The sequence below is a fragment of the Exophiala xenobiotica genome (assembly GCF_000835505.1).
Source record: "Exophiala xenobiotica strain CBS 118157 unplaced genomic scaffold supercont1.1, whole genome shotgun sequence".
Taxonomy (NCBI): domain Eukaryota; kingdom Fungi; phylum Ascomycota; class Eurotiomycetes; order Chaetothyriales; family Herpotrichiellaceae; genus Exophiala; species Exophiala xenobiotica.
In genome coordinates this window covers 295,235-317,287 of record NW_013562494.1, presented here as the reverse complement: position 1 = coordinate 317,287, position 22,053 = coordinate 295,235, and the positions used below count along the sequence as shown (strand labels likewise).

Below are 22,053 nucleotides of genomic sequence, written 5' to 3'. Positions count from 1 at the left end.
TGGGATTTTCGCTGCCCCCTGGTGCCCTTGCTCTACCATGCATCTGGTCCCGAACTATTGCCAACATGCAGACATAATAGCACTTGGAACATCGCGATCGTCTTTTCTCCGCTCCCTGTTTATCGCAGCAGTAGCTAACGATGCATGTTCCAAACTTATGCATCCCGGAGGAGTAAACAACAAATTCTTCATTTCGTTCCTTGTCCAAAAAAAATAATGCCATGCCACGTCGTTTCTAACTGGGGGTATTCCGTCCTTGTCATCATGCTCATCGTAATTCTTGCATCGTTCCTCTACGTACAGCGCCAAACCCTTTGCTGAAAAGTTCTCCAACGTCAAGCGATTTGCGCGGCACTTCTTCCATTTCTTGAGGCTCCTCCCTCTCCTGTACGTGGACGTGCTTAACATCCAGTGCAGAGTTCTCCCGTGCAAAGGGTTTCCTCTTATTCATGTCACGTGGTCGATCCAACAATGCTTGGACTTGCGCTTCCCGCTCGGCCTGTATTGCCTCTTCCCTAGCTAACTCCAGGCTTGATTTTTTGGTGCCTCGATCCCAACCTTGCTGGAGCAGGTCCGCGGCCGCTTCTTCGAAGCGCTTGCGTACCTCTATATCTTGCTCAAATCCTTGGAAGATATCCACATCCGTAGGCCAGATTGCCGCTTTTGTCGCCTTGATAGTCACCTCGAAGAGACATACCGCAAGGATGATGAGAAGTAACGTCAGCCACCATAGGAGATTGCGTCCGAACCGATCCAGGAGCCCGTCCTTGACATTGTAAATAACATTCTGCTGGTAGATAAGCCCCAATATCAGGTTCCATAACCACCAGCCACCGACCGACAGAAAGATGGCAATAGCAGCGGCCATGGACTTGTTGTGCAGCTCAATACATTGCAACTTGAGTGAGATGATGACGATGCATGCGGTGAACGCCACAGACCCCAGAGCGTACAATCCTTGGTCCCGTGTGAACAGCGCCATGCCATAAATGCTATACATGATGAAGTAGACAATGACGGCTTCGCAGGAGGCCACGCCTGCCCACCAGAAGTATAGCTTGAGATTGAATCCTCGATCTTGTTGACCAATGTTGTAGAGTTCGGGAACCGCCAGCAACGTGGAAGCAGCGAGATCCTTTTCGAACACACCCATGAATATCACGGGCAAACTGGTAAACAGCGTATTGAACATGGATAAACTCCAAGGCTCGTACAAGCTCGTTCCAGTGTATCCGGTCCATCGCTGATAGATCGCCTGAACGAGGTAGAAGATCATTTCCTTCCAGAAGGTGCCCAATATATACTTGCAGATGCGTATATAGTTCCATCTTCCGTGGACCAGTATCAATTTCAGTAAGAAGCGGAATTGCGCGATGGAATAGTCAGACGTTCTCGCGGCCTGTAGACCCTCCTTGCCGGCAATGCCGATCCCAAGGTGTGCTTCTTGAATCATGGCGATATCGTTGGCTCCGTCTCCGATAGCCAAAGTGACAGAACCCTTTACCTTGGTCCTGATAGTCTTGACTAGCGACGCCTTCTGACTCGGAGACGCTCGACAACAGATGACCGAATCGGCTCGGATCGCCACGTCGGTGAACAGTGCCTTCGAGGCTCGATCGGCTTCGATGATGGTGAGCGTCTGGCCATCAACAACCAAAACAGAGTGCGCCGTTTTGTCACTGTCGATTTCGGCAAATCCGTTGGCCATGCGTCTATATAACTCTCCAAGCTCATGATCAAGCACAATCAGAGTCGAATAGTCCTTGATCAGTCGGCATGAATGTCCAATGTTAATGGCCGTTTCCCGTTTGTCGCCGGTCAGCATCCACAACTTGATGCCAGCACGTCGCAACCGGTCAATGGCATCTGGCACACCTTTCTGGAGTTTGTCCTCGATAGCAGTTGCCCCAAGAAGTTCCAACTTCGTCTCCACCAACTCTGCTGCCCGTTCAATCTTGTCTTGTCGATCTACTATGCTGGTAGTAGCAGACATGTAGATCTCCTTCCAAGCCTTGTACTCATCCTCGGTTAAAAATCGGAAGCCATAGAGCAGAGTTCGCAGACCTTCTGTTGCAAAGTCATCAATATGTTGGAAGCATCGTTCAAATACAGCCTTGTCGTTGATGACAAGGCTTTCCTCCACGAGCTCCTCGACACTGTCAACTTGCGTTGACGGGCCAGGACTCGTTTGTCGCGAGAGTTGCGCTCTTCCGCCCAAAGACTCGGAAACTCGAGAGCCATACTGGGCCGAGGGTCGAGGCGAATAAAAATGGGAGCTTTGGCGAGGTCGTGACATGCCAGGGTCAGTCTCTCGGTCTCTCAGCCACTGATCAATGCTCGCCCTAGCGGTACAGGACTTGTCAACTGTCAGATTACTAGGCCGCGGCGATACGTCCATAGCATGGACAGAGTCCGATCTGTGGCTCAACGCAAAACTTTTGCGCCGAAGTGCTTCTTGCGCCTCAACGCTCTTTCTGTGCGTTGCTCGCTTCTCAACAGCCTGCACACTTGAACTTGCCAGATCTGCCAAACGAAGCAGGTTTCGGAGGGTACTGTCTGCACCCTTGCTGAAAAGACATATCCGGTGGTCGGGAAATCGCACGATGATGGACATGCGTTTCCTGGCACTGGAGAACTCAACGACATCCAAGACCTCATAAGCCTCGTAGACCGGGTTCTCTTCGTCATCTGAAGGGTATGTCTTTACCGTTACGGTGCTGGAACGGCGGTCGGTAACAATATAGCCCATGTCTTGTGCCGCAGTCACTAGTGCCAACTCATCAGGAGATGCAGCTTGATATGTGATGTCGCCGTCGTCGTTCTTTTCCGGAATACAAGTATGGCAGAGGGCTAACGACAGCAGGAAAAATCTTGCCTTCCGGGCAAAGACAGTATGAGGCCGTCGTTGGATGTACTCGACTAGTTCTTGTGTCTTACCGGTTTCCAAAGTCATGTCAACGCCACTTGAAGCCTTCCACTGCGCTTCTCCGTCTTGTTCACTGGACGACAACGCAGGGTGTTCGGCACCGATAGCAGTCGATGCAGCAGATTTCCGAGAAAGCTTTCCATGCGATAGCTTGCTCTTTCGTGCCAAAGATTCTTTTCCTTTACCGCCACGCTTTTTATGCCTCAATTTCTCCCGGCCCGCTTCGTCCGCCGCTTCCTCCTGCAGGTCGATGTCGTGAAGCCAAGCAGTACCAGCAATGCTCATTTTGCGGAATTTCATCGAATTGTTGGTCAAAGTCCCGGTTTTGTCAGAAAAGATGTAGCTGACTTGACCTAGCTCTTCATTGATGGTCGAGGTGTGAGGTTCCATCGGGATGTCAGTCTCAGGGTCGTACATGTCCACATCATTCATCAAGAACATTTGAGCCACCTTTACGATTTCGAGAGAAACGTACAAGCTTAGGGGCAGCATTGTATTCATCATGATGATGAACGAGGTCAGGATCTGGCCGAAGGGAACTCTGGCATATTGAAGATACCAGGCTTTGTCTTCGGTTGTCCGCCGCCAGATCTCATATGCCACCGACAATATGATGGCCATGAAAACGACGAGCGACGCAACCACAACGACGACTTTGTTGACCTTGGCCTGTAGAGCAGGTGCCTTGACTCTAGGATTCTTGTTTGCGTTCATTCGGATCTTGCACTCCTCTCCAGAGTAAATGACAAGCCCTGTAGCAGAGGGGGTATTGCGCAGAATACTTCCGCGGTAAAGGATTTCGGAGTTTGTGAGCGGCAATGTGTGCCCATTGAAGGATACTCTGCCGTCAAACTTGTAGAGATCAAGATTGGGATCTTCCACAACGAATTCCGCATCCAACTTTGCCACAGCGTCTGAATCTTGACAGGCTGCACTCACGTCGGCGGCTGGTGTCTTGGCTTTCAGGTTTGTTTCTCCATCCAGGCTCTTGGTTTCGACATAGGCCGTACCTGTGGGTTCATCGGCATGAAGAAGCACCATATCCGCAGGTACAGCACTGTTCCTCTCCAGAAGCACAACGTCACCGACCCGAACCTGCCGCCATTTCTTCTCTTGCCAGCCTACACTCCCTGACTGAAAGCCATCGTCTTGAGACAGCCTGTTGAGGCTAAGAACTTTGGTTGTCCGTTCGTTCTCCTCTTTGTCCAGGCGATGTCGTCTAATATCATCGTAACCCTCCTTGGCCATTGAGATTGCTACAAAAACCAATAAAGGAATGATGGTGGTGTATGTACCAGTTGTGCTCAGTCCCGGTATCATCTGGAGAATGGAAACGCAGAGGAAGTAGAAGTTGGCCAACTTTCCAAACTGAGCCATCAATTGGCGCGGAACGAAGTTCAAGGGCGTATATCGACAAGAACAAATGAGGTTGCTAGCATAGGGTTTGCCTGTTCGCTCGTCAAGTGCTTCCTCGGGCTGGAGAACATTGACGCGCACGTGTCGACCATCCAGAGTCGGTGGTATCGTGTTCGCTGCAGCAATCCTGGCTCTTAATTCCTTATAGCTCTTCTGAATGCGTCGCAGAAAGGTCGCGCGCGAACTTTGCTTCGACATCCATCGCCGGTATAGTGGCAGCTCGAGGTCAGGGTCTGATAAGCGGAGTGTATTTGCGGCCGGGAACTTTGTCTCTTCGTCCGTCTCTTGGATAGTCACAGAAGTTGATGGTAAGACTGCAGGTTCTTTGGGCTTGAAGGCACGGGGAGCAGAATCGGGGGAGCCCATTTCAAAAGCGCCTCCATCGTCTGAATGTTGTCGTTGGATGTTTTGTGCGAATAGCGAGCGTCTAAGGGAGTATCCTCGATTTCGACCATCCGATGGTGACTTTAGAATTCCTGCGGGCTTCTGTGCTGAGGGCAAGGTATCTTTTGAAACTGGTTCGTCATGTATGGCCCTAGGTACCTCGACTGAGAAGCGAACTCTGGAAGTATCATTGGGCGTGTTTGCGGGCGTTACCTGCTCCCGGTCTTGCTCAGGACGTCGACCGGCCGGGCCATGTTGTCGCGCATCTGATGAGCCCGGCCTATCTTTGTCGCTATTCACCCCTCCAGCATTGTCCGACAGGTCCATAGCCATGGCAGCGGTATCGAGAAATCGTGGGGCCAGGAGGCGAGTCTTTAACTAATGGCTTCATCGGTGGTAATTCGACCGAGGTTATGCATTTCGCGATGCGCAGGGAAGGACCGAACGCTCGAAGTGATAGAATCTTCGACCTGAATATGGATGAATGTCAAACGAGTGTGGTGGTTTAGCAAACATACGAACGATGAAGATCAGAAATAGCCAAGGTCGTGTTCGTCAGTGTCTCAGGTTGACGACTACTGTCTACAGTAGGACGACGCGGCGGCTGGTGGCGGTGCATGGAAATGTTGGCGTTGAGGGCGAATAAAGTGGGCTGCACCAGAATTTGGCCATACAGAAAACTTGGGTGAAGGGTTCACAGGGTTGTAGTGACATCAACCAGCAGATCACGGTAAAAGGATTCTTCCCTACTGGGTGCCGATGTGCCTATGGAGATTCTTTGTCCATCTCCCCTGCAGCGGCGCGCTATCCTTCCTCACCTTCCACCAACGACAGCAGCCCCGATACGCCTCGGAATGCCTAATTGAGCCTGATCCCTCCACATCCCTCCCACATTCTGTAATGCACGACGATCGGTTCCTTTATTCCTTCTCATCAATACGAGCCTCCTCTATCAACATCAACATCATCCCAGAACAGGTCCCCCATCACCTCGGGAGCAAGTCCGCCGACAGTTGCGCATATCAAATGTAGGATACGGACAGAACCTTGGATCACTGTGTCCAGATTGGCACAAGTGACGCCAGCTTTGGTCAACATCCGATGCGAAAGGAGTGCCGACAACCTGCAGTCACCGATGCTGCCCTCAATATCATAACATTCATATAACTTCGTTCTCCTGGCTTCGAAGCCCTACGACAAGGAATTGTTGTTCGATTCCAATATCAGGCTCAACGTGGAGACATTTGTAACTCAGTTGTCCATCCTAGTTCTCTTCAACCAAGTCACGCAAAGTCCGTAACTCTCGTTATCGTTCTTCCAGTCCATCTGAGATGTCCTCACGCACCTCATTTCTTGGCTGCATAGTTCTGGTCCAACCACTTTTGCCCTGCTCCATCCATCACGCTCCAAATCCTCACGATCTTGCCCCTTTCGACCCTGTACATACAGTGCTCGTAGAACGCCTCTGTAGTCGTCGGTGTCGGCTTGTACGTCAGCTTGATCCTCGACGCGACATTGCCATCCTCCTGCTTGGCATCATTCTCCACAATGAGCATTTCAACGTCAAAATGCAACCCGGGAAGATCTTTCTGACTCTGCCTTATCATCTCTGCAAACGTGGCCACCGACATGGGCGCCGAGTCGTCGTGGCTGTGTATAAGACCTTCCTTAACGAATTGGGACAGACTGGTGGCGAGATCTTCAGCGTTGTTGATCGTGGAGATGTAGTCGAGATAGAATTGTCTGAGATCCATCTTCCTGCTCGGTGTCTGTTTCAGGGTTGGGTCTCTCGGATCAAGTTAGCTGGATTGATACATACAAGACTTTCAGTAAGCAAGCGGGTTTATCATTTACTCGTCTTCCTCTTCTTGTCCGAGGTTCCTGCTGCCTAACACCAGTCTTGTTCTTCCCTGCACGTCTGTTTCCTGCTCGACAGCAACACGGCCGAGATGAGACAATACGTCCACGATGTTCCGACTGGGAGACCCGCGACGACCCATATGCCGATGTGGATAGTTCCTAGAAAGTGAACGCTGAATTTTACGTGGGCTGGGAATCCTATGAACCTTTGGCGGGATATATGAAAGTGTCGGACGTCACGATTGGAGGTATTTCTAAGCGTGTACGCCTCGACGCATACGCGACGGTGCTACATGGCCCCGGTTTCTTGGTAGATGCCGACCATCATTGAATTCCCAACTTCCGTCCGTCGAACCAACGTATCTTGTCTCAGCTGACCACTCAACGCACTCGCAAAAGAACAAGATAGGAATTGCTTGCTTTGACGGCGAAGATTTGCACGCAGAATTACGTCGTTGTAGAGATGATGGGGTTTCAGCTTTGGAGGCGACGTGGTACCTGCCATATGCTCCAACGTACACCAGGTTCAGGGTGAAGCACAACACCAGAATTAACGCCGCCTTCCTGCGCAATTCTGAACTGTATGATCCCCCAGTTCACGCCAATGAGCAATATCGCACCTGTGGTCTTCATTGGAGCCACCAACATATCTGAATGTTCGACTTCCAGAGCCCATTGCCATGCTGACTGATTTTCAACGACCAAACGTGTTATCCTTACCCATGCGACGTCAAAAGACAGCCTCTTTCAGACATCATCCGTGACCAACGCTGTCCATGAACTCGCCCAGTGATGGAGACCCTCTTCAATCGCCGGAGATACCATCTTCAATTCCAGTCCTCGAAGTACAGAAGACGAGATCAATCACCAGAGACGAATCACCCGACGCATCCACTACAAGCCTCCCCATCCGTACCTCGAGTCCTCCAGCCCTAGGTTCACGAACCAGCACATTTTCTAGCGTTCTCTCTCGTTCTAGTTCTCCCAATGGAAGATTGTCGTTATCATTTGCGAAGTTTGGTCGATCCCAAGTCAACAGTCCGCTAGGAAATCCATCGGAGAGTTACGATGACACAAGATCTCTGATTGTCAGGGCGTTCTCGCCCACTGTCGCAATCTGTGCTGCTCCGGAAGTTGACGAATTGGCCGCACGAAAGGGAGTGAAGGATGGTTTCACTGGACTGATACGCCCGTTTGGAGACAAGATCAGCGGCAAAGTTGTCGTGAGAGACAGTACGGGAGCCAGCAGAGCATGGGAGGATTTTGGCGTCCACTTCGCCAATCTTGACCAATTGATGGAGAATGGGAGAACTCCTTCAGCGGAAGCCGAACATCTAGAAAGGGTGGAAGAACTCATGGAGCAGTTTGTTGGAGAGGGATTCGATGAAACAGCAGATGTACCTGCCAGAGGCGAGGTCTCTCACTTCTATAAATTGTTCCTGGCTCGATTGCTTTGCTCCCACGCAATGAGCCCACATGAATCCTTTCGACATCCAGTTGGTGCGATCATCGCTATCAGCTCTTCCACAAACCAACCAATCGAGACATTACGAAACCTTTACCAGCAGACGTCTCAAGGTTCCAAGGCTTTGCCAGCATATGCCAATCCGGAATACCTCCGATACTATGTCCTCGTCCACGACGAGGATAAGGATGATTTCAGCAAATCTTCGGCTCTGTTCGATCAAATGAAGAGGCATTTTGGTCTTCACTGCCATTTGCTCAGATTGAGGTCGGCCTCATGCACGCAATCAGATGATGACACCGAAGAACTGCCCGTTTGCGAATGGCTATCCCCCTCCGAGCAGCTATCCATCTTACAGGATACAGCCCATCTCATTGAACTCAACGCTTCAACTTCGCCTTATATTTTTGCCTCCGATGCCTCAGCACTACGCACGTTTGTGCGTGAGCTCATTGCACAGTCGATAGTGTATCACATGGAGCAGAGAATAGCCCTATGGAATGAGCAGATCGCTTCCCGCCGACGTGGGATCTCTGGCCGGTTTATGTCTCTTTCAAAAAGGTGGACTGGCATTGGAAGCTCTCGAAATGCGTCAGCCACGAGCCTAGGAACCCCTGGAGCTAGCGGCAATTACGACAGTTTGCAAGGCACCTATCGGTATGACGCGCCTGAAAGTCTCTTGCGCAAGTTAGCAGACTATGCATTCATGCTAAGAGACTATAAGCTGGCAGCTTCGACCTATGAGCTCCTGCGGTCGGACTATTCGAATGACAAAGCATGGAAACATCTGGCTGGGGCTAACGAAATGTGCTGTGTTGCCACATTACTAAACCCGCTGACCAGCAGCGGAAGCTCCAAGTTCAAGATCGAAAACTTCGACCTCATGCTCGAAACCGCGAGTTATTCATACTTGAGTCGTTGCTCGGATCCTGCTTTAGCGCTACGCTCGGTCCTTCTGGGCGTAGAGCTGCTCAAGGTTCGAGGCCGAGTCGCAAGCGAGCTTGCCGGCAAATGGGCTATTCGTGGCCTCGAACTCGACCTGGTCGGAAGTATAGGTCACGTCCTTATCAGTGAGCGTGTAGCCTCCTGCTTTGCCGACCGGATCGGCATTGGTAACACCAGTTGGGGGATGCGTAAGCGGAAAGCTGCGTTCTGGAACATCATGGCTGCCGATGAGTGGATGAAGCTGGGAAGAGCGGAAGTTGCTGCTGAAAAGCTGGACGAAGCGCAGGAGCTGTATAACGAATCGAAGAACAGCCAATCCATCAAGCAGTATCACGAACTGGCCGAGTATTTGGAGCAGTTACGCCTAGCGGTCAGGATGAAGCTCGGAGAAGCCAGAAGGAGAGGATTCAGCGGCGCCACACGCCAACTTGAGCTGGATGTTGAGGGTCAAGAGCAAGGAGAAGTCGAAGACGAAACTCTAGAAGATATGAACCCTCTAGAGAGACTCGACAGCGCGGTAAACCGGAGGAGTTTAATGGTGGGCGTTGGGGGAATAAACACTCTCGAGCCGATGCCATTGAGTCCGGTTCGTCTGAATAGACCGGATCCTCTCTCAACAGGAGACGATGATTTTGAATGAATGCATTGAACTTCTTGTTGGGCATATTAACCGCCGTCGGTGTACGTAGTACGGAGTAATCGTATTCTAATCGTTCTTCTGCACTGCTTTGGGACTCAGGGAAGACTGACTGTCTCCTTCCATTTGCGGTCCACTTAACGCGTGCGGAAAGCGCGTTTTTCTTAGCGCAATCCCCGAACATACCAAGATACCTAATGATGCATTTCCACGCCGCCGCCGCCGACCATTGACAAGACCGACATCTGATGAGTCGTTAGGGACTGCGGCGCCCTCTTCTCCCTCCATTGTAGCCCGTCGCCGCCATAATGTTTGACCATGAAGTCACAGACAGTACAGACTGGCTGCTTACACCTCTCGCCGCTCTTGCGCCACTTGACTCTTCGCTACGATGTCAAGTCTGCAAGGACTTCTTCACCACTCCAATGATGACCAGCTGCTCCCACACGTTCTGCAGTCTGTGTATACGAAGATACCTCTCTCAGGAAGGCAGATGTCCGGCATGTCGAGAGACCGACCAGGAAATCAAGCTGCGCCGGAATTGGGTGGTGGAAGAATTGGTTGCCAACTTTACTGCCTCTCGGAAAGACCTCTTCACATTTGCAACGACCGCCGCTGCGAAACCAGAAGAAGCTGTTGAGCCAGGGCGCCCGAAGAAGAGGAGGAAAGTTGCTGCAGAGCCTACACCCAATGGAGTCGAGAGACGGAGTACCCGAAGTCAAAGCAGGAAGAATGCGGAAGACACGGGTCAACAGAGCGCGCCATCTACGCAGGTCACGATCGAGGATAGCGAGGAAGGGAGTGTCTACGAAGACGATGACAACGAGAGTCCACATTTTACGAATGGTACCTTGGAACCGAATGATGGCCTGGTCGCGTGCCCATGCTGCCACCGAAGAATGAAAGAAGCATTAATAAACTCACACCTGGATAAATGCATAGCTGGAGAGAGCACTACACCTGTTGATGGCAAATCATCACCATCTCCGTCCAGGCCGCAAATCGCCGCACCAGGAACAATCGCATACGCGCAGCGCAGACCCACGAAACAGAGCGAACGCCTACCCTTCATCAATTACAACTTGTTGAATGAAAATGCCTTACGAAAGAAGCTGCGAGATCTGGGAATACCGAGCCATGGGGCAAAAGAGCTTATGCGTCGACGGCATACGGAGTGGGTAAATCTATGGAACGCCAATTGTGATGCAATCAACCCTGTCACAAAAAGGCAACTGCTGCAAGATTTGAGAGTATGGGAAGATACGCTTGGGCGACAGATGGAGAAGCCACCGAATATAGGATTCATGGCGAAAGACTTTGATGGAGATCTCCATGTGAAGAACCAGAAGAACAATTTCGACGAGCTGATCAAGCAAGCCAGACAGAGAAAGGCCGCCGTAGCACAGAAGGAACCTGAAGCAGATGGAGATGGAACAGCGACCTTGAGCGCAGATGGCGCCGTGACTTCTGCAAAGGCATCTACAGCAGATGCGCCCCGAGAAGATACCACAACGGCCTTGTCCGATGGTCATCAGGTTCCTGTGGCGACGACAGACTCATTGAACCCCTCAACAGCAGGGATAGAAGCGTCACCACCAAAGAACAATCTTGAGCTGCAAGACGATCCCTTCTCGATAGGGGAGCCGGCTACTGGTCGCTTCTTTGTATGATCCAGCTCTTGTGCTTCGGGGTGTCAGGCGAGGCTGTACATGATTCGAGGACCGGATCGTTTTGTGAATGAGCCACATATGCGCAGAGGTAGCAAGAAGGGCCAACCCCTGCATGTTACGGAATGACGATTATGATCATGGGTCGATACATATCTGAGCTTTAGCAAAAGTAGGGCCAACAAAGGGCCTGGCCAGTCTGGTATTACAAAGTCGTCTCTGGTCATTAATCTATCCTGTTTTCAGAGCCTGCCCTGCAAATGTCTGCCGTTACTGTGCTTGTACCTCTTGTCCGTTGATCTCCATCCTCTCCAATCTCTCAATGCTTCTTGATAACTCCTGCTCTGTTGGATGATCTTCAGCTTGTTGCTCCCTTTCGGCCTTCTCCTTCTCCGCTTGCTGTTGCAATCGTTCCAACTCTGCCAGTCTCTGTCTCGTTAGTTCCGCTTCTCGAGCCTGCTGTCTTTCCTTCTCCGCCTGTTCTGCCTGTTCGCGCTTGGCTCTTTCTTCTTGCTCCATACTCTCCAGCTCCTCGTCAACGTCTGCCTCATCAAGCACGACCTTGCCGTCCAGCGGCTCGGCAATGACGCCACTGACCTCGTCGACCTTGCCCATCTCCTCGCGCAGCGTCTCGATCACATCCTCGACCTTCTCCACCCCGCCGACTTTTTTGTTTAGCGTCTTGAGCACGCCGGCACTGGCTTCCATCGCAGCGACCACTTGGACCTGGTCTACAGCCGCCTCGATCTTGGTGTATACTTCTTCTAATTGATGGAGTGTGTTCGATCGTGACTCGAGCGACCTTTCGGCAAGTTTCTTCGACCGTAGCGCCGATAGCGCAGAAGCTTTGTTCCCGGCCTTCACCGATGTCTGCGCCGTCGTTTGCAATGTTGCTATTCTTGTTGTGAGACTGGATATTTGACTGCTCAAGTTTGCAATCAGCGTCTTCAGCGACGCAATACTCCGATCTTCATGCGTGATAGACTCTGGCATGGCAGCTGTAGGAGCCTTGAGCTTGATTGTCGTATCGTCGTAGCTCAGCACCTGCTTGTCTCGTGCTAGGTACCGCAAGAGCACTTTGACGTCTTGCTCCGCTATTGTCCCCTGCATCAGCTCGCCCATCTCTGTGACAAATTGCTCGCGGCTCATGATCCTATCCGTCAGACTTGCAGTGCGGTCCCGTACTTTTGACGCGTATCTGTTATATACCTCCTCCAGCGCAGACACGAGCGCGAGACTGCCATGTCTCAGGTGCCCGTTGACATCGTAACTCCCGCTGCCCACGAGCCCGGCTTTGCGCAGACTCCAGTGAAGTATCGACCACGGAGAAGGGATCCACGACCGGCTGTATATGCTCTTCTCGCTCGTCAGAAAGTCGTCGAGGTCGACCATCTTGCCCGTGCGGACGGCGTCGTCGAGCACGCAGCCCAAGCCCGAGGGCCGGCCGTATTGCGGAGATGCGAGCGCATTGATCAAGTCGTCTGACGTCTGGAGGATCAGGCGCTGTTCCAGAGGGAGTTGGCCCGCCAGAGACGCACGCGTGAGTGCGGACGTCCACGCCGTTACATTCGCGGAGTAGCCTTCGGGATTGGTGCTGCGTTGGACGGTCAGGTCCGAGTACAATGACGGCAGACGCGTGCGCCGGAAGGACGGTTCGTTCTCGACTAGCCAGTCGAGAAGGGAGGGCATGCTGAGCAGCGGCGACGGAGGGATGGCATGGGGGACGGTGGAAGACTGGACGTGAAATGATGCTGCGGCTTTTGGTTGTGGTTTTGTTTACTACGTCAGTGAGAAAAGGCAGGCAAGGCTCCGGACTAACTAGGCCACAAGGCTGAGATGAGCCCGGATGGGCCAAGGGTTGTTTGCTATCCCCGGACACATCATCTGTAAGGGTTGGGATTGATTGTTTCTGACGAGTCATAGTTTGCTTGTACGGTTGGCGTTGTTTTCCTTATGTCCTGATCACTGATCGCTGCTCACTGAGAATTTGCCTCAGAGTACGTCTATCGCCAGTCTTTTGTCTCTGAACGGACAGGGGCCACCTATGCAAGAATCTAGGCCATTTCCAACGCTGCTTTCTTTTTTGAGTCTCATTATATCCAACCAGATCATGTCTCACGACCTTTAGCATCGGATCCAAAAGATGTGACCTCAAGATAACAGCGTACAGCCAATAGCCAAAAGTGAAGATCTCTTCTAAGCTGCCATTTCCTTCCATAGCGTCTCTATCAGGCTCCAATATCTCTTCTCGTCCAGCATGACATGGCCCACATGTCTACTAGATACGAAATCCTCTAGGTGCACTCTGTCTTCACCAATGATTGAAATGGCCTCTTTGGCATGTGCTTCCACATCTTCTGCCGGTATGAGCGCGTCCGCTTGAGAGTAGATGTACAACCTCTTCAGACCATCCTGCATGAATGCACCCTCTGGGTCATTCAACTTCTTCCGAAGCCATATCGTGATGTTGTCACTTCCTGATATGGTCTCGATCGTCTGGGCCATGCCAATGTATCCCCATACTGCCACACTGCCCAGAGTACGCAAAGGACCGGATTTGGGTAGTGATTCGGATATCGCTGTGTGAGCACGCCTTGAGGACGGCAAACTAGGCGTGCTGTCCAGAACCAATGCTGATATCGGCAGTAATTTGTCCTTGCTTGGTGAAGAGTCTCGATATGCAGCCGTAAGCTGCGAAGCTGTGTATGAACCACCATTCGAAAATATGTGAACGAGGACTCTGGGCTTGGTCGACCGTTTCTCTTCCACGAGCTGCTGTATAACCGAAAGAGCAGGCTGTATGGCTTTTCGCTGCAGGAACAGTGGTCGCCAGAATAGGTCTGCCCCATCTTGTCGGAGTAGAAGGATGGGAGACTGAGGATACATCATCTGATAAGGCTTCGTGTACTTCTTGATGTACCGTGGCTGAGCTCCCATCCAGGAACATATTATAATTAGGTCGGGCTGAATGCCAGACGTTTGTGATTCTGAAGTGGTTTCTGTTGCTGGTTTGTATAGGAAAATTTGCTCTCCAAGCTTGTTGAACTCTGGGAGATAAGGATCTAGGCGCTCCTCTCCTGGTTGCAGCTCTGGTTCTGGTCCGGCGAACTCCATGACTGATTTTTGGTTTATCTGTGGAAGGGGAGTGTGCTCAATGAGGAAGGAAAGACATTTGAGATTTTTCAAAGCCAGTACGTGTCTTGCAAAGTGTATCAAAATGGAGACCGAGTCGAGTGCTTGCAAGGATGTTCGCGAATTGATGCAAATGCAGCCCAACTTTGTTGGCAGTGAGCTAGCACAAGTCGCTGCCCTCTCAGTCACTTCACATGTGGTATCGTGTCGAGCGATGTGTATATATAAATAGTGAATGCTAGGAGATCTGACCGAGTGACTGTCAATATAAGAGGCCCATCATGGATGAAAAGGTGACAGAAAGGACATTCTGCTAGCCTCCAGGGGCAACGGGGCTGAAAACTTGCTTTAAGTGACAGCAGACATGAAAACGGTGCGACCTACCTTTACAGCAACCCTACGCGCATGCTCAACGTTGGCATCACTCCCGCAATACAATGGTTCTGGTCATTGTTGTATTCAACACCAATAAAATCCCACTAAAGCAAACCAATGTTTTCTGCTTAGGAAAAGTGGCTGATCCAAACTGCTGTCAGTCTAAATTTAGAGATGCAAGCAGAAGAAATGCAAACAAACAGCATTACGATGAAGTTGGCAAGCTGAAAGTCTAGCGCAGGCCGGACAGAGAAAGACAGCGTCGTTGTACAAATCGACCTCGTTGCAACTCGAAAAGAGATGAAGGTCGCGGCGAATGGAGCCGAGGTGGAAAGAGGATCAAATTGCCATGATGTTACGAGCAGTCGGCCGTACTAAATACTGACGAGTATTAGAGCCACCAGACGAATCAGCAATATGGTCAAGCTTGAAGCTCAAGCCGTTGAGAAGACACCGAGTGCAACAATCCTGCTTGTTTGCGCCATCTCTATGATTACAAACCCCCTTTTACCTCTCAAACTATACATCATCCCGAGCTGAGTGGTTCGTTGATTGATCGTTTTGGGAGCCATCGTGGTCGAAGTGACACTTCACTGCATCAGGCACCGTGCAAAATGCCATTTCGTCTATAGTTGATGACGTCGTCAGCTGTATTGACCTCGCTCCTCCTTGATGGCTTTGGTATGGTGGGGTTGTATCTGCAGCACTCCTGCGAGGGGCTGTCCCGAGCCAAGTGGGAAATATTTTGGCAATAATAGGACGAATGGTCGGCATGCAAGCACAAATGATGCCCGTGTTGAGTTCGACAGAAGACCAATACGCCGCAGCGACATTGTCATGCGTAGTGTCGGAGGAATTGCTGATAATTTGGACTGCATGTAGACGCAGGATCGCCACAATACACACACTGCAACCCGGGTTTAGTAACCTTTATCATTCAAGTAATGGTGCGACTTACAATCCGGCAAGAGCAAAAACGGCGAGCAGGCTATATTTCTGCTTCCGAGGTATTTTCAAAGTTCTCAGCAACGGCAGTGGCAGAATGCAAAGTACAAAGTCCGAGATAATGCAAACCGCTGCGTTAAAGAACCACCATATTTCAAATTTGATGCATTTGCCTCCGGGAATGCTTTTGTTCCAAAAATAGCGAACTGGTGTGCAGGCGAAGCAGGACACCACCAGAACGGCAAAGCCATATGCGACGAAGAAGGCTATGAGGCACCAAGCCGTGTTTCGATACTTCCGTTCTTTGAAAAAGCTCAAGAATTGACAGCAAATGGAGCATTTGGCAAATACAAGACCTAAGTTGTAGATGATAACACTGGCGTAGAAGGCCTTTCTCCGTCAGCAAGAACGAGCACAAAGGACTTTGGAGCAGCTGACCTGTAGCATTCGTTCGAGACTCTCCGGCGGCACGTTGTATATATGCTCCCCCATCCCGTTTCTTCGTTCTATTTTATTAATGATTCAGAGCTTTCTGACTGGAATAGCCGAACATACCAGCTTCAATGGCACCTGAAAGTCCGAAAGACAACACCATCGCAACACAGATGAGGATATCCTCATTGAACACGCGACCCACAAAAAATACACGACTCATGCAGCGTAATAGTACAAACACGAGAGCAACGGCCGAAAAGGTCATTGAGATAACGACAGCCTGAGTGCCCGACATTATGTCGGGCAACTTGCAGAGTTGACAGCTTGTAATGTTCAGTCGATGTCTCAAGGAGAAGCAGGAGGTCGGTTTGCATTTGAAGTTTGGCTGATATCTGGATTTTCGGAAGTCTCAGTGACAGGCCTGCTTGTAAATATGCTTTGACATGAAAACCCTTGAACTTTTGACTCCGTGCGCACCAAGTCACTCAGCGACGAGACAGCTAAGAGGCGTGAGGCAGATATAGTCTGGAAGAATTGGGACAGTGCGTTTTGTCATAACACACCCAAAAGGCGCACGGACGCCTGGCAGCACCGGTTCCACAGGTGGCAAGGAATATTCTGCACGTCCCAATTTCCTCTCTTCCCCGGGCTATGGGGGCTATGGCAAGACTGTCATGACCAAACATTGTTTGATAAAGTCTACACAGTACACAGTAAGCAATTGTGAGACTTCGAAAATTGCCAGTAATGGTGTTGATAAAGGGCCTTCGGATTGGACTTCCGACGCGCACAAATCTGATTGTCGACCGCGGCCTAGCATGTTCAGATAGTCGTCCTTGGCTACCTTGAATGGCAAGCTTGTGCCTCGCGAGCTTCGAGCAACGTAATGCGAGCTTTGAGCGTAGCCGTGGTTGACAATTAGGAGGCGTCGTCACAGTCAGGTTCTCTGGCTGCGTAACCGGCATGTTTTCTGAGATACGCGAGCGCGGAAAGGAAAGCCGATCCGCATTCTAGATCGATAGGCATCCATCGAAGCTTCCTAAAGCTCAATAGTGTCAAATTCTAATACTGCGTACACAGTAGGGGTGGAAATGGCAGAGCAAAATCGCGCGACACATGGTTCCGAATGCGATTCGGAAATTGAAGCGATCACCGATTCGACCTAGTATCGCAGATTTGGTGGCATCCGTGCGCGGTGCTCAATCGCCATGATCGTCGCACAGACGGGGGCGACTTGTAGCGCTGAGAGGAGATAATATAGCCGGCGTTCGAGGGTCTCTCGTGTCCGTCGAAACAATAGGATCACCCTTCATACCACGTGTAACCCCGTGTAGTGAATTGTACATACGATGCGGACGGCACCAAGGCCCTCTCATGGATCGGCAAGATTGACAGCATTCACTTAGGATGGTATTCCTCGAGAACACAGCGGATACACTGGCGGCTTAGTGGCGGGATGTATTCGATAGCCCGGGTATCCTCCTTCAGCTCATGCTGCGCCACGGTAGAGTCGGTTCGTCCTGACTGAGAAGGTCGTTCTAGAGTCTCTCACGTACGAGCTAAGTCACTTCCAACGTTGGCCAGTCATGCAACACTTGCTCACAGCTTCTCGTTGCCGAAGATTACAGGAGCCATAAATTTCGATCGAGGACGTCCAGAGCGACGCTATCCGGGAGTAAAAGTCGGAATGCGGCGGTCACAAGGGGTCAACTCGATATGGACAAATAACATAGGAAGGTGAAAGAAAGCGGGACACCCAGGAAAGGGAAACACCACAGCCTTGGCCTAATAGATGCGCTTGCTCGGCCGTTGGGATCTGCGGAGGAGTATAGCTCCGCCCGAGCGCAAACGCCAAAGAACGCGCTCGCGTCACAAACCACTTTAACTCGATGGCCGTGCAGTTTGCAATTCAACTCGCATCCTGCGCGAACAACTATTCCGTATATCTCTGCCACGGCCAGCGTAATGTCTAATGACTTCAAGAAGTATCTGGCGACGGAAATCCTCTCAGAACAGCATACAGTCTCCTATCGCAATGTCTCTCGTGCTCTAAAAGTCCACGTCAATGCGGCCAAATGCATGCTGTATGAGTTCTACGAGTTTCAGAATGGAAAGAAGCCAGGCTCGGTCTACGCTACATACCTGTTGTCCGGACTGAAGAAAAAGCCGGCGCCCGTGACAACAGGAAACACCAATGGACACAAGCAAGACTATTACGAAGACGAGCCGATCCCCTCCAGTCCACCTCCTTTCACCAGTTCCATGCTAGAACCCAGCCAGCAAAGCAGCCACGGGCCAGAAGAACAAACTCCACATGTTACAGTACGCACGATTACGCTGGTGACGGAGGAGAACCTGGAAGGTGTGTCACTCCGAGCTTGAAACGTACTAGCACTAATCATTGTGCAGAGATGAGGGAACAATATGAGACAATCACCTCCATACACATCTACAGCCTTTCGCCCGAACGAATACAAGACCTTGTCTCTCTGACCGATGTCGGGAGGGGGCTGTTCACAGATGTATTTGCAAAGGAAGATCCGCTGGAACATAACAAAATATACGGCGTCATTCAAAACCCGCATGTCAGGAGACGTAAGGGCAAGCGGCCAGTCGTCCCACAAGGCCCTGCACCGAAATTTCAAGCCGTCAAGGAAGAGTCAAAAGCCTCCCGCACGTCTACAGGTGCATCTACACAGCCCAAACCTGCCGCTGAGGCGAAGAGCGAAGAAGCGTCCCGGCCCAGCTCTCGCGACAGCACATCGACTAATGGCCCCTCCAAGCAACCCGCACTCAAACGCGGTGGTTCCGATCTGTTCCGAGCTTTTGCAAAGCAGAGTCAACAGAAGCCGAAATCTGCGCTCACCAAACAAGATTCAGACACACCTATGAAGGACGACGATGAGGGCGAGTCAGAAGATGAAGCACTATTCCTCGACACAGGAAAGCGCACCACGAAGAAACGCCCGAGCGACGCGAAGAAAGAGCGAGAAGACAAGGCAGCCAAGTTACGCAAGATGATGGACTCGGACGATGAAGCCGAACCGGAAATCGCGGCCGTAGAGAAGGCGACGGGCGTCGAAGGTGAGCCCGTCAATGCGCAAGCAGGGGCCGACGCCGTTGAGGAGAACGAGGAGGACGGAGAAGCAGTCGCTTGGTCAGACTCGGACACCGAAAAGCGGCGACAGACCGCGCCCGAGAAGGACGCATCTACCGAGCAGAACGGCGAGCAGATATCGACGTCGGAACCCAAACGCCGTCGCGGCAAGCGCAAGGTGATGAAGAAGCGCACGACCAAAGACGAGGATGGGTACCTTGTCACGAAAGAAGAGGCGGTGTGGGAGAGTTATAGTGAAGAGGAGCCCGAGCCGGCGCCGGCGAAGAAGGAGCTGCCCAAGAGCAGCTTTGGGGCGAACAAATCTCAAAGTCAGAATGCAAGTCAGAAAACCGGCGGTAAGGCTGCGCCGAAGAAGGGTGGGAATATCATGAGTTTCTTCGGGAAGAAGAGCAATTGATCGTGCATGCATGTCTTTATCAGCCGAGCGTTGCGTCGCGTCGCGTTGCGGTATTGCATGGCGTACGTGGGACAGCCGATATGATGACTGTACTGCCACAAAACAACCATATACGATTCTCCTGCAATGAATGCCTCTGAATGTACGAGGTCTGAATGACAAGCGATCAGCTTGAGAAATCGAAGCATATCTCTTTGTGTATGTAGAGCCGGAGCGAGCAACGCCGGACACCTTATATCCTTCGTTCGACGGCCAGCCTCTTAGATAACCCTCGATAAAGCAAAAGGCCCTTCCACCGCTTGAGGCTTATTCTATCGCTGACTTTAGTCGTCGCAGTTTTCCTCCTTCGTGCCACAATGCAGAGTCCTACGCACTGAGTCCGATGACCGCATCGACCCAGCAGAATACAGGTCATCTCGCCAGCCAATGCCGAGACTGAGTAATTTAACCAAACCAACCCTCGCCGACTCTATACCCGCTCACCCTCCCGCCCTCGCCCTCAGATTCATCACCCTTCAGGACCAAGTGAGGCTTATGTTCCGCCAACGACAGCACCGTCTGCGCAAAGACACTGTTCGCCCAGGCGAACCAACTCCTCGTCATCCCGTCACCGCCGTGGCCGACCCCTCGATGGACATCGACGCTCTCATTGATCAGCCCGAAAATACTCACATTCTTGACTCTCTCAATGCACTCCGTGATTTCGCCGTCATCGATGGCCGTCATAGCCTGCACAAGGACAGACATTGGCCACGCATTGCGCAGCCCGATGTGCGGACCTCCTATGCCGGAGAACTTGTCGCCGACCAAGAAATACGGGTTCCCCCGCTGCGTGAGGATCATTCGCCGCGTGTTCTGGTAGATCTCGTCATCCTTGCCGACGAAACCGAGGAGCGGAAGGGACAAGAGAGACGGGATATTCGCGTCGTCCATAAGAAGATACGATCCGTACCCGTCGACCTCATACGCAAAGACTTGTCCGAACTCAGGATGGGTGATGACGGCGTGCTTGTATATCCCTTGGCGGATGATCTCAGACCGCCGTGCAAGACTCTCGGCAACCTTGATCATCCAATCCGCTTCCTTCTCGTTGGCCGTTATGGAGGCCTTTTTGAGCATCTCAGCGATGCGCGCGAGCTCAACGGACATCATTGCGTTCGCGGGGATGAGAAATCCAAAAATCGTGGCGTCGTCGGACGGTCGGAATGCAGACCTTACCAACCCAGTCTCGCTGGATAAAGGGTTACCTGTCCCTTCGAGGTTGAGCGTCTCTGTGCCCAGGCGTGTGTTGCGAGAGAAGGTGTATTCATTGCGCTCGTACTCGCCTGTGGTAGGGTCGAATGTAGGCCGAGACTGCTCGTCAAGTACGCGAAGGAGCGCTTCGAGGGCTTTGTACCAACGCGGCGTGAGGAATGCTGTCGAGCCCGTCGAGGTATGGTATTGGTTCGTCAGGGAGAGGAAGGCGGCTAGGCTGTCGAGTTCGTATTTACATTCAAAGACCACGGAAGGCTCGTAGGCTGGATGGACGTAGTCTTCTTGACCAGAGTGTACCGGGGGCAGGCGAGCTGGGTTGGGAGGTTGGAAGGCGTTACAGTAGGGCGAGGCGATCACGAATTCGGCTTGGGTGTTGATTGCGCCCAGGAGCAGATTAGATATGTCTGGGGCCGATTTTGCAAGGTGTTGGTACTGGGCTAGCTGGTTCGTCGAGTCTCGTAGCCATTCGGCGTTGATGTCGCCAGTAACGATGAAGGAATGGGCGCCGTCCCATTTACCTCGATCGCGGAACAGACGTGACTTTTCTGCATGTGTTTTTACGCCGTCGACGTGCCATAGCACAGTGGTATCGAGAGTGTTGGGGAATGCATTGCGAAATATGTGTGCTAGGTCGGGATCTTTGAAGCGAGGGTATAGATCTTCAACCACTTTTTCCACCGCAGGCGAGGAGAACTTGCGGCAATGGGGGTGAGGTCGCTGGTAGGGGAGTTGTAGTGGTCCCTCGCTCAGAGGTTTACTGGCAGGAGGTCAGCAAGAATGCAACACATCAATGATCCTCGCGAAGTACTGCTTGTGGCGAGCATAACTCGTATAATCTGGGCACAACCCAGCGAAGACCTCCTGATCTGAAAGATGGCTGTCGTAGACATTGGTGTCGATAGCATCTCCGAGAACTGCGTCAACGTACACCAACCGCGGGCAGAGGAGGAGGCTGAGTATCCGCGTCCATGGGCGCAGATACATGGTATAAGTTTCAACCCATACGAAATAGACAACAAGTATGCTGTCGACTTGAGACAACTACGCCAACAAGTGGAGTGGATTCCGGATGGTCGTCATTGTCAACACGAACTTGG

The 22,053-nt window shown here is 51.6% G+C and overlaps 8 protein-coding genes across 8 annotated transcripts; 3 read left to right on the top strand and 5 right to left on the bottom strand.

The window, feature by feature from the left end:
- Positions 1 to 113: 113 nt before the first annotated feature.
- On the bottom strand, positions 114 to 5,347 carry PV05_00127 (uncharacterized protein). The gene is made up of 2 exons (XM_013464991.1): positions 5,245 to 5,347; positions 114 to 5,196 (listed from the first exon to the last, which is right to left on the bottom strand). Exon 2 carries the CDS (start codon positions 5,057 to 5,059, stop codon positions 269 to 271), a length of 4,791 nt encoding a protein of 1,596 aa, XP_013320445.1. The 5' UTR covers positions 5,060 to 5,196; positions 5,245 to 5,347; the 3' UTR covers positions 114 to 268.
- Positions 5,348 to 5,621: 274 nt separating this feature from the next.
- Positions 5,622 to 7,013, bottom strand: PV05_00126 (uncharacterized protein). Its single transcript, XM_013464990.1, has 2 exons — positions 6,581 to 7,013; positions 5,622 to 6,514 (listed from the first exon to the last, which is right to left on the bottom strand). The coding sequence occupies exons 1-2, from the start codon at positions 6,724 to 6,726 to the stop codon at positions 6,073 to 6,075; spliced, it is 588 nt and encodes a 195-aa protein (XP_013320444.1). The 5' UTR covers positions 6,727 to 7,013; the 3' UTR covers positions 5,622 to 6,072.
- Positions 7,014 to 7,179: 166 nt separating this feature from the next.
- PV05_00125 (uncharacterized protein) lies at positions 7,180 to 9,697 on the top strand. Its single transcript, XM_013464989.1, has one exon. It carries the CDS (start codon positions 7,363 to 7,365, stop codon positions 9,634 to 9,636), a length of 2,274 nt encoding a protein of 757 aa, XP_013320443.1. The 5' UTR covers positions 7,180 to 7,362; the 3' UTR covers positions 9,637 to 9,697.
- Positions 9,698 to 9,861: 164 nt separating this feature from the next.
- PV05_00124 (DNA repair protein rad18) lies at positions 9,862 to 11,503 on the top strand. Its single transcript, XM_013464988.1, has one exon. It carries the CDS (start codon positions 9,942 to 9,944, stop codon positions 11,301 to 11,303), a length of 1,362 nt encoding a protein of 453 aa, XP_013320442.1. The 5' UTR covers positions 9,862 to 9,941; the 3' UTR covers positions 11,304 to 11,503.
- Positions 11,457 to 13,070, bottom strand: PV05_00123 (uncharacterized protein). The gene has a single exon (XM_013464987.1). The coding sequence runs from the start codon at positions 12,987 to 12,989 to the stop codon at positions 11,571 to 11,573; it is 1,419 nt and encodes a 472-aa protein (XP_013320441.1). The 5' UTR covers positions 12,990 to 13,070; the 3' UTR covers positions 11,457 to 11,570.
- Positions 13,071 to 13,290: 220 nt separating this feature from the next.
- Positions 13,291 to 15,086, bottom strand: PV05_00122 (uncharacterized protein). The gene is made up of 2 exons (XM_013464986.1): positions 14,817 to 15,086; positions 13,291 to 14,679 (listed from the first exon to the last, which is right to left on the bottom strand). The coding sequence occupies exon 2, from the start codon at positions 14,412 to 14,414 to the stop codon at positions 13,497 to 13,499; it is 918 nt and encodes a 305-aa protein (XP_013320440.1). The 5' UTR covers positions 14,415 to 14,679; positions 14,817 to 15,086; the 3' UTR covers positions 13,291 to 13,496.
- Positions 15,087 to 17,494: 2,408 nt separating this feature from the next.
- On the top strand, positions 17,495 to 19,931 carry PV05_00121 (uncharacterized protein). Its single transcript, XM_013464985.1, has 2 exons — positions 17,495 to 18,549; positions 18,597 to 19,931. The coding sequence occupies exons 1-2, from the start codon at positions 18,153 to 18,155 to the stop codon at positions 19,700 to 19,702; spliced, it is 1,503 nt and encodes a 500-aa protein (XP_013320439.1). The 5' UTR covers positions 17,495 to 18,152; the 3' UTR covers positions 19,703 to 19,931.
- PV05_00120 (uncharacterized protein) lies at positions 19,869 to 21,993 on the bottom strand. Its single transcript, XM_013464984.1, has 2 exons — positions 21,765 to 21,993; positions 19,869 to 21,713 (listed from the first exon to the last, which is right to left on the bottom strand). The coding sequence occupies exons 1-2, from the start codon at positions 21,938 to 21,940 to the stop codon at positions 20,147 to 20,149; spliced, it is 1,743 nt and encodes a 580-aa protein (XP_013320438.1). The 5' UTR covers positions 21,941 to 21,993; the 3' UTR covers positions 19,869 to 20,146.
- Positions 21,994 to 22,053: the final 60 nt, after the last annotated feature.